This window comes from Strix uralensis, chromosome 3 (genome assembly GCF_047716275.1).
Source record: "Strix uralensis isolate ZFMK-TIS-50842 chromosome 3, bStrUra1, whole genome shotgun sequence".
NCBI lineage: Eukaryota > Metazoa > Chordata > Aves > Strigiformes > Strigidae > Strix > Strix uralensis.
In genome coordinates, this window is record NC_133974.1 from 80,838,297 (window position 1) to 80,849,289 (window position 10,993).

The 10,993-nt window shown below is 44.0% G+C and overlaps 1 protein-coding gene across 2 annotated transcripts; it reads left to right on the forward strand.

Moving 5' to 3' along the window:
• The first annotated feature begins 65 nt into the window (after window positions 1–65).
• On the forward strand, window positions 66–10,727 carry LOC141941027 (sulfotransferase 6B1-like). Of its 2 annotated transcripts, XM_074863051.1 has the most exons (8): window positions 66–271; window positions 4,351–4,498; window positions 6,883–7,028; window positions 7,487–7,576; window positions 8,012–8,138; window positions 8,567–8,661; window positions 9,082–9,238; window positions 10,381–10,727. In XM_074863051.1, the coding sequence occupies exons 1-8, from the start codon at window positions 227–229 to the stop codon at window positions 10,509–10,511; spliced, it is 939 nt and encodes a 312-aa protein (XP_074719152.1). In that variant the 5' UTR covers window positions 66–226; the 3' UTR covers window positions 10,512–10,727. The 2 variants fall into 2 exon arrangements, with proteins under 2 accessions (XP_074719152.1, XP_074719150.1); XM_074863049.1 differs by lacking the exon at window positions 66–271 and having other exon boundaries at window positions 4,255–4,498.
• The last annotated feature ends 266 nt before the right edge of the window (window positions 10,728–10,993 follow it).

Genomic DNA, 10,993 nt, shown 5'->3' on the forward strand with positions numbered 1-10,993 from the left:
AATGCTACTTAAAATATTTAGAAAAAATGAATGGATTCAAAAGCAGAGCATCTGAAAGTCCCGACACAAGCCATCTTTGAACAACTAGAAGTTATCTGTGAGAACCCAGAAAAGTACCAGATGCCTGGAGGAGGACACACATAACAGCCATGTTTAAAAATTTGGGAAAGAAGAATCAAAATAGAACAGTCACCTTAACTTGATACCTGGAAATTTACTAGCAAAAATGATCAAGCAACAAATGAAGAAACATTTTGAAGATAATAAGGTGGTAAGTATAAACCATGTCAAAGCTGTTCGTGCTCCTTCTTTAAAAGATAACTTATCTTTTGAATAAGATATGGTCAGAATATACAATAGATGACAGCATCAGAGAGTTTCTGAAATTATATGACAAAAGACAAATCTAGGTCAACAAATTCATGGCTTCGTATGTGGAGATGACAACTTACAAATGTGGTTATAGAAATGAAATTAAAGTACTGACAGTAGATTTGTGTTCCTAGAAATTCATACAACATGACAAAAGGCATCTTGAAGCAGGGTGAGCAGCAGCAATACTTTTAGGAATATCCAGTTGTTTACATGGCTGTTGTGAACTTGGTTGCAATAGTGTGTTCATGGCCAAACGGCATATACTGGATAACAGCAAAATTGGCAGGACAATTAAAGCAATATCCTTTAGTGGTGAGTCCTGGTCATATTCAACATTGTTCTTAACACTGGTGGATAAACTAATATCTATATCATATAACATTGACTTTTAAGTCTGGGGATCAGAAAAGAGGACTGAAAGTACTGCAGAAAATGGGGAAACAATTCAAAACATCATAACAAATTGAGGAGAAGGTTGGCAAGAAGTTCAGTAAAGGTGTGTAAAATGCTACATTTAAAAAAGAGAAACCAAAGACACAAGTACTTAATGGGGGCAAACCAGTCAAGCAGCAGTTGGCATGAAAACACCCAAGTAATCACACTCAGCAAGGGCTAACATGGTGAAAGTGCTGGGAAAAAAAAGGTCAGATCTTATTCTGGTCTACAGTAACAGGAGGATCATACCTAAGACACAGGCAGTAATTATTACAGCCTGTGGTTGCAGGTCAGTCTAAACTGGAGAATGCTGCTTAGGGAGTCTGCAGAGAAATTGAAGGAAGCATCTGGCAGGGAGGAGACAAGCATGCTTGATACTTTAGCAGTACAGGGGGAGGACTAGAAAGTCGCATTAAGTCCTTTCTAGATCCATACTTGAACACATCTTGGAATATGGCAGGCCAGCTTTCCATGTTCTTACTGAACTGTCTGTGCTAATTCTTCTTGCATTAGTTAGTCACCAAACACTCCGGTTTATGCAACAGGCAAGACTCTACCACGTCTGACTTCCTTATGTGATATTTTTTCCCCGATTAGATCCACACCAGATTTTAGAGTTACACTCGATATTATCACTCTCTGAATCCTATTGCAATTTCATGGCAGCTTTTTGGGTTTTCAGACACTGATGCTGCACAAGAGCCTTCACTTGCAGTGAGGCTTGCCAGGCACACGGGGCTTTGAGAAGTAAATATAAGTAGCAGATTTACTTTAGTTAAGAAGATAAAATCATTGATCTTCAAAAGCTGTTACCCTTGCAGCATTTTTGGATGAGACATTATGTAGTTAGTTGTTACTGAGTGTGGGAACAATCTCTTCAAAGACTGGGTGCTACACTGCACAGAAGGGAAACACAAGCTCTATGGGTAATTCCTCAGATAATAATACTACATCACCACCACTCTATTGAACTAATTAGATTAAAGCTAGTTGAAGAACACCTAAACTAAAATGAACAGTAGACATGCCCTTGCTGATCTGATGGAAAACCAAACCATGACCTCTTTCTGAAGTTTATCCTCTCTTGTGTCATCCCAGGGCTATGGGTTCAGTCCCTTTCTGCCCTTACAATCACCCTGAAGGACAGAGCTATTCAGAGCAGTAACACCTCATGTGCTTTTGCTCCATTAGAGACACTCTGTGGGCCCTTGCATTCAGTGGGGTAAGGAGGTGGGAGAGGGGAGGACAGAAAAGGCAAGCTGCTATGTCAGAAAATGAATGTGGGCAAGGAGACTTGATGGATGAGTAACATTTTGAGGGGGTGAAAAGTAAGCAGAGGTGAAGGCAATGAGTATGAGAATCAATTCAGAAAATCTTGGGAATCTCTTTTCAAGGTAAGACACAGTTGACTGACACAATAGCAGTAGTTTTCAATCTTTTCACTGCTAGATCCTTACCAGTTGTCAAAGAAAAATTAAAAAAAAGGTGTATCTTTCTGGTCTAGTCTTTTTTTGTTAGCCTGTGATTCCTGAAATGATAAGCTTCCACTGAAGAGGATGCTCACATTGCATTTCCATCTATTTGCTTTAAAGAGGATGAAGAAACCAGAAAAATTATACTAACTGTTCTCCCACCCCATGTCCTTTCCCCAATCCATTTTCCAAAAGAAGGCTTAGGTGAATCTTCGACTATGGTGAATCTTCTTGTGTTGTACTGCAAATGCTCCTGCTAATAGCATCTAAGGCAGATTTTCATGTAGATGAATTGAACAACTCAGTTTTCCCTGGGGACCATGTGAGCTGTGCCACAGTCTTACAGCTTCCCTGCAGGGTCACCTCCTTACACTCGGCTGCTGGGCAGACAGAGCTGGGACTGGGACTCCCTGCACCTTCAGGACACCTGGTTCCCCTGAGCCTCTCCAGAGAGACAGAGCTGCCCTGAGACCTCACCTCTGCAGCTCCTGAGCAGCCTGCCAGGTGGCTGCGACAACATCGAAGGCCCTGCTCATGAGCAGAGGTCAGGGTCCAAGGGTTAAAGGACCCAGAGGCACCTGTGTCCCTAGAGGCTCAGGTGACAGGTTGTTAGATTTCATGTTGAGGTGTTATAGTGATCTGGCTCCCTCAGGATTCATGCAGCTGGCTCTGGAGGCAGGAGGAAAAAATGCTAGTTTATTGATGTTCTTACTCTTCAGTATTGGCAAATGGGAGGATATTTTTCTTTGCAACTCAGAGTAAACACACAGATGGAAAACTGAAAACAATAACAAAGCTGGCAGAAGGCATAATATATGAAGGGTGCTTCCAGTTTTTATGAGTAAACTGGCATTACTAGAGAAAATATTTCCAATCAAATGGTCTATTTTGATGGTTCTGCATTTTGTGAGACCAGAAAAATAATTTTAAATGATTCTTTGTAGGTAACTGTAAGCAATCTTCCAGGTTTTACAGTTGTGCTTTTGATTTGACACCTCCTCATGCTTAATTAAGCTTGTATATAGGTTTACTAAATGTCTAACATCCATTTATGAAGAAAGAGACAAGGATGTGATACACAGCAGTCTGGAGCTCTCTGTGGGTTTGATATATGGGTAGTGAACAACACCCATACTATATTCAAGGGTGTGGAAGAAAGAAAGAGTGAAAGACCCCTCCACAGGGTAATTCAGCCTTCCTGTATTGCATGTGTCTTGTTGGAGTGGCCTGTGGAGATACCTATTTTTTCCATCTCAGTACTCCTTATCTTCTGAAAATGCATCAGCCAGAATACCAGTAACTCCCCCACCAACAACAATTTCACCTGAAGATTAAATTATGGGTATGTGTAGGCAGAAACAGAACTGAAGTCATACAGGTAGAGTTTGATTCATGTTAACACAGAATCTAAGTATTAGAGCTTCACATGAAAGTAACTCTCCTGTAGGATTTGGTGAAGTGAAAGTCTCAAATGTGAGTATTTAATCATGAGAAGTATGGGTTAGGTGATACTTGTCCTTAGCTCTGGAGATGTCTCCTGAAGTGATGATGTCACAGAGCCGCCACCTAGAAGGAAGTTGCACTCTTGGAGGTGTATCCATTAGTGGAATCAATAACAAGATAGGTTGAGAACCACTATCTGCATGTCCACTACACGCTGGTTGTCCAGTTTGTAAATTGCACTGCATGCTCACCAGTTAAAAATATTTCAGGGAATATCCTTTATACGTCTGTTTTTGGTTTCATTTAACATTTTGAATACTATTAGCTGTTGCCCCAATAGATTCCTGTTCCTGGTGTCAGCTGCAGAAAGGACTCTATGTCACTACTGTCAGTCTCCAGTCCTGTGATTTCAAAAGGAGTTAACAGAGTACAGAGTTAATCAGTGACTTGTACCTTCATTCCTGAGCGAATGCCCTATCCAATTTGCTAATATGTTGCATAAAGTGTTTCTGCATTGTGGAAAGACAGCCTGTATCTGTTTGTTTGAAAGGAGTTCCACAGGGATACAAACATGAGCAGAAATAGGGGAAGAGTCATAGAAACAATGGAAAATGTTTTTTCACAGAGTGAAAAGATTGCCCCAGAAGACATGCTCTTTTCCTACAGAGGTATTTTATACCCTGCTGTAATTAGCAGCCCAGAAACTTTGGAAGCTCTGAAATCCTTTGAAACCAGGAGCGACGATGTGATTCTAGCAGGCTATCCTAAAACAGGTGAGTGTTGTTTCCTTGGTAAGTAGTCAAGTACACAATGCTGCAATCCAGAAGTTTGTGTCAGTATTTAGCACAGCAATAATACCTGAGAAATGCTTATGATGACATCAGACTTCATATCATCATGAATTTAATTTGTAAGGCATCTCTGGAGGTCAAATAATACAATTTTCTGCTCAAAGCAGGGGAAAGACCTAACCTTCAAATTTAGGTTTGGTTGCTCAAGGCTTTATTCAGAAGCATTTTAAAACTTTGAGGGTGGAGATTCACCACCCATTGGAAATCTATTGCAGTGTTTACCCACTATAGTGTTTTTTTGGGGGGTGGTGGTGTTTGGGTTTTTTGTTTGTTTGGGGTTTTTTTGTTTGTTTGTTTGGTTGGGTTTTTTCACTTCTATGCTGTCAGACATGCCCTTGTTGTGATTTGTAATATGCCTCTTCTGTAATTTCCTGGCCAATTTTCAGAAGAGTTGGCTCTCTCTTTATTATAACTTCCAGAAGTGGAAGACTGCAGTGAGATTTCCCCCATGCCTTTTTTTTTTTTTTTTTCTTCCAGCCTGAGCAAACCAAGACTTTCTATGCATTTCATTTGCTCCAGGTCCCAGTGATTTCATCAAAGTTCAGCAGGTCTTGCCTCAGATTCTCAAAATTGCTTGTGCTTCTTGCACACAGTATTCAAGTGGTGAACTCACCAGTGTTGGGTAAAGCAGAATAATCACATCCCTTGATATTCTGACCACTCTTGCTTATACAGGAAAGTATGTCGTTACCCTACTCACTGCAAGGGCAATACAGGGAATGTATCCTGCTAACAAGGGCAGAAAAACTGCTGTTTCCATAGCCTTACTGCATTGCAGAATGCAGGTGATTCCTTTGAATCTAAATGGAGCAAAATACATGAATGTCGTCAGGACTCTTGGATTATTTCCTCTTTCACTATAGGCATTTTAGATTCCTTCATTTTTTTCGCTATTCACTTTAGAGAAATATCTTAATAGATCATTTGCAGAAAAAGAGGAACTGTTGATCCTTATCCCCTTTGTGTGCAGCCTGTAGAGCTGTGCAGAGGCAGAAATGGTTTAAAGGTGTGAGGGTCCACTTAGACATCTCAGAAGGTGTTGAAAGCTGAGACTTTGCTGTACAAGCCCAGTCGCTCACATACCAGTTTTGCCAGGTTGCAGAGGCCAAGACAGCTAAGCCTGATGCAAAGATGCTGACAGCAACTTGACAGTCTGGTGGTTTGGTTGATGACCTCTTCTGCTGCCAGTTATGGAAGCCTATGGGTGCTGGGAACGATACCAAACTGTGTTGATCATGAAGAGACGGTAAACTGAAGCTGGTCAGGAGGAGGGAATGGAGTGTTCCCAAAGACAGCGCTGTGGAAGGAGAGCAGAAACAGCCAAGGGACAACTCAACTGGCCCTGTGCTAGGAGCTCCACTGCGCTTGAGTAATTTCCACAGAGAGTAGTCTGAGGTGACCAAAAAGTGCCAGAGCTGGAAAGAGCAATAGAGATCTGCTTCTGTTTCACTGAGGGATGGGATGTGCTCCTGAAGTGAGCACGGTAGCACTACACATCTGGCTGGCAGCTCTGTCCCTGTTGGCTTTTGGCATACCCTTGTTGATTATTGCCCAGTGCCATGGTTTAACCCCAGTCGGCAATTAAGCCCCACACAGCTGCTTGCTCTTTCCCCACTCTGGTGGGATGGGGGAGAGAAACAGAGCAATGAAAGTGAGAAAAGTCGTGAGTTGAAATAAAGACAGTTTAATAGGTAAAGAAAAGCTGTGTGCACAAGCAAAGCAAAACAAGGAATTCATTCACTACTTCCCATCAGCAGGCAAGTGTTCAGACATCTCCAGGAGAGCAGGGCTCCATCATGTGTCACGTCTACTTGGGAAGACAAACACCAGAACTGCCAGCATATCCCCCTTCCTTGTTCTTCCCCCAGCTTTTATTGCTGAGCATGATGTCATATGGTACAGAATATCCCTTTGGTCAGTTGGGGTCAGCCAACCCAGCTGTGTCCCTTCCCAAGTTCTTGTGCACCCCCAGCCTACTCGCTGATGGGGTGATGTGAGTAACAGAAAAGGCCTTCACGCTGTCTGAGCACTGCTCAGCAATAATTAAATCATCCCTGTATTATCAATGCTGTTTTCAGCACAAATCCAAAACATAGCCCCATACCAGCTACTATGAGGAAAATTAACTCTTATCGCAGCCAAAACCAGCACATCCAACTGTTGACAGGCTAAAGTACAATATAGAGCCAAACGGGTTCACAAATGTGAACCAGTTTGACAAGATATCCCGTCAGGCAGGTAGTAGTCATGTAGGCATGTAAAAGTGCAGTCAAATGGATGAGCTACTGGTATCTTTATCCTTTCAGGAACTAACTGGCTTGGCCAAATCATTGGGGAGTTGGAATCAACAGATGCCAAATATACAGAAGAAGAAATGAAAGAGAGAATAAATGCTGAAAAGAAGCTAGAGACATTTCCACGTCTGGAATTTGGAGATCCTGGGATATATGAGGTTGGCAGGAACTGAAAATATTATCATTGCTCTTCTTACAGGTAGTAATAGCTGAAAGACAATGGCTGATCTCAGAGGTAATGGAGAGCTTAGAGCCTTAAAAACAGCTATGGTCTGCACAAGTAGCATGTGTTATTGCCCTTGGTGTCCCAATGCAAGGGCCTCAGAGCACAGACAGTGCTGAGAAGCCACAGGGAGCTCCAGCCCTGGATCCAGTGGATTTGATCAGTAAGACCTTTCTCTTGGGCATCATGTCCTCAGGCCTGTCTCATGTGAAATGGTGCTCTGTGGCAGAGGCTGACAGAAGCCTACACCACCAGTGCATCCCTGTGGGTTTTCCAAGGGATAAGATCCTTCTCTGGTCTCACCTTTTCTTATTACCCACAATTTCTGAAAAGGCACGTGTCATTGATTAAGCTACTTCTGTCCTGTCACATTTCTTCCCACTTGTTTTAAAGAGGATGAAGAAACTGCCTTCCAGAAGAATTATAATAACCCATCTACCACCTCATCTCCTGCCCCCGTCCATTCTCCAAAGCAAGGCTAAGGTGAGTCTTCTCTTTGTATCACACTGCAAAAGCTTTTCCACCCCTAATTAGCTTTCCTCTGTCTGTGTGAGATGTGTTTTCTGCACTTTCACCTGGGCTGGTCAATGCACAGGCAGATTTCCAAGGCTGAAGAGGCAGAGATTGGCTATTAGGATAAATTTCTTCACCGAAAGGGTTGTCAATCATTGGAACAGGCTGGCCACACCTGGAAAGTGGTGGCGTCACCATCCCTTCAAGTATTTAAAAGACATGTAGGTGTGGCACTTAGGGAGATGGTTTAGTGGTGGACTTGGCAGTGTTTGGTTTACAGTTGGACTCAATGATCTTAAAGGTCTTTTCCAACCTAAATGACTCTGATTCTATGTGATGTGTTGAGAAGATGGTGTTTTGGTCTGTCACCGAATCAGAACCAAATTCTGTGTTTTCTTCCTCTAGATTCTTGTGCTAATTCGGAATCCCAAAGACACGGCTGTCTCCTATTACCACTTCTACAACAACATGCCAGTGCTGCCATCCTTCTCCTCCTGGGATGAGTACTTTGCAGCCTTCATGAATGGGAAATGTACTTTGCTCTGCATCCTCTGGCATTCCTCCTTACATGAGGGGCATACACAGGACCCTGTGCATGGAAATCCTACTCCAACATACCTTACCAAGGCACTCCCAGGACAGGCAGATAGGCACATGTTAGGGAAGAAACAGGGACTACCAGAGAATCAGAGTTTCTTTTGTCTCTAACTCAGAGAGAACATGAGAAAGCTTTAGTGTGACTTTTCCATTCCTGCAGTAGAGCTTGTGGTTCGGTGCTACATAGTGGCCTGAGCTGAGGGTTCCTGCACTGACCTCAGCTGAAAGAATAGACATGTTGAGCCAGTCACCACTTCACCATCCCGGTGCCATGCTTAGAGCTGTCTGGGATGACTCCTCTGGTTTGATAAGAGCCTGTTTTGGGGAATACTCTACACAATTATGTCTCTTCTTTGTCTGCAGTGGCCTGGGGATCCTACATTGACCACTTACTGGAATGGAACAAATACATTGACCACGAGAGAATCATGATGATAAGCTATGAGGAACTCAAAGAGGTATGGTATCTCATCCAGCTCTTCTTTGATGAGTGCACTGTGCACCCCTCCTGATATGTATGGCTGTGGGGAAGAAGAAAGTCTTTGGTCAAGCCTGTCTGCTCCCTTAGAAGGGTGTGCCTTTCTGAGGTAGTCTTATGTTTGGGGGAGGCCCATGGGGTTTAGGAGGAGGATAGCCTTGCCTGTTCGTGGAAGAAGTCATATGTGGCACAGGCGCAGTTGCTTTTGGGAGAGAAGAAAAGGCCTTGAAGCTGAGGCCACCATGTGTGGGTTCTTTCTCTGTTAGAGCTCTTAGAATTCCTTGGTGATACTGTGGGAGACAGCCTCCTCTGCTGGGCTTCCTACTGGGTTCTGACTCCATGCCACAGCCACAATATCAAGTCTTCTAGTTTCACTTCTGTGCTATGTTCCTTTGGCCAGGATCAGGTATTGGGTATGAAAAGGATTGCTGCCTTCTTTGAATTCTCCCTGTGTGAGGAAGATTTTCCCAGAATAGCCAAGAAGACCACTTTCCAAGCTATGAAAGAGAATTCCAAAGAAACCCATGGAAGGTTCGGGGACATCCTCTTCCGGAAGGGTACGTCTCTGCAATTGAAGAATCTACTTGCTAAAGTAGAACTCCAGAAGGAGTTCTGAGTAGGTTTCCTTGTTCAGCTATGAACTCACGGGCTGTCTAGGAAGGACAAGTGTGTCTGAGTTCTCTCCTGTGGCATCCTGTACAACAAGCTTCTACCACTGATGGGATCTGGGGGCTGTTTGTGAGAAATGTAGCAGAGAGCCAGGCTTAAGAGCCTCAGCCATTGCTTCCATGTTGCTCTATTTCCCTGTGCAGCCCCAATTAGTTAGACAAAGTGAGGTGTGAAGGTGGGGGCCAACACTGGTGTAGGTTATGCCAACAATTATGCACCAAATCTGCTTGGGCTGGATGGTTACAGATGGGTTGTGGTGTGGCTGTTGCCTGGGGTCAGGTGATGAGGCTGATCCTGGATCATGGATCCAGGCTGCATGTGTTGCTTCATGAAAGTCCCCTTTGGGAGGAGGTGTGCTAATGGGACAAAAGTCTCTTGAACCTCAAGGGAATACATTGCTCACTGCTCTGCTGGCCTCCCAAGCATCTTCTTGTTATGCACTCAGAGCTGAGGAATAGTATCAATCTGGTTCCTCTTAATAGACATGCTAGTGGTGGCCCCAGAGATGACAGAGTTGGGGCCAGGGCCAGAGCTCTGGGAGCCCAGCTGGTCCCCATGATATCAAGAGTCTTTGGTTTTTGACTACTGTGGGCATGGGCTTCCTTTAATCCCTTTCCTTCACCAGTTCTTTGGAGGAAGAAGGATTTAACTGCTATCATCTCTACCACCTACCCCATGACTCCAAATAACTTGCCCCTTCAGAGGGAGACATTCATGAATGAGCTTTCCTTTGCGACGAAATCAGGTTCCCCACTCTTCCATGTAAAAACTTCATGAAACCACCTTGGAAACCCCCTCTGGGGAGAAGAGGCATGCAGGCGGCCCACCGGCAATGCTCCCTGTGGCCTGGATGCAGCCTTTACTTCTTATCTTTACTATCTTGCCTCTCCCAGACAATGAGAACTCTCAGGGGCATAAATCAGGTCCTTCCTGACTCATGTAGGCAAGGATTCTGCTTCACTGCTGCCTAGGTATTATTCCCTCTCAGGAGTGGCTACCTTCAGTTTCTGGTACTTCTTCTTGTACACAGGGGTTGTTGGGAACTGGAAAGACCTCTTCTCTAAAGCTCAAAATGAAGAAATGGACCGAAGATTTGAAGACTGCCTAGGAGGAACAAAGCTGGCAGCAAAGATGAAATATGATATTTACTGCAAGGCCTGAAAATAAGCAGATCAGCAGCACAACAGCAAGTCATGCTCCAAAGGTGATCTCCAAAGGTGGGCAGACCCCATGTTTCCTCCCCATGAGAAAACAGAGAAAACCCTCAGAGATCTACCTGTCGCCTATAAGCATTTGGGTGGTAGTTCTTAGTCATGTGCTGGGCCTAGGGCAAGTGCTTTGCTTGATGCAACCAAATAAAATGTGTGTATGCCTCGAGTGAATGTCTGGCATCCTTTCAGGAGAGAGACAGTGCACAGGCATCATAGCACCAATCTGGTGGTGTCCTTGTGACTGCTTCATGTCCTGAGATGGTGAATGAGCACCCTGTGGTGCTCAATGGTGAGGCAGCATAAGCAACACAGGGTGTCTCCTCCCAGCATGCACTGGTCTTGACATGGATTTGTGGTGTGGGTCTGAACCCCCAAGTGTCTGTGTATGGGGACAGCATGATAGTCTGCGTTTAGGTCCACCATGGCTACCAC

Excerpts from the sequence above, each read along its gene's own strand:
- LOC141941027 (XM_074863049.1), top strand. The coding sequence starts at position 4,297 with ATGAGCAGAAATAGGGGAAGAGTCATAGAAACAATGGAAAATGTTTTT. Across the intron at positions 7,577-8,011 it reads TTCTCCAAAGCAAGGCTAAG|ATTCTTGTGCTAATTCGGAA; the intron begins GTGAGTCTTCTC and ends TTCTTCCTCTAG. Across the intron at positions 8,662-9,081 it reads GCTATGAGGAACTCAAAGAG|GATCAGGTATTGGGTATGAA; the intron begins GTATGGTATCTC and ends TCCTTTGGCCAG.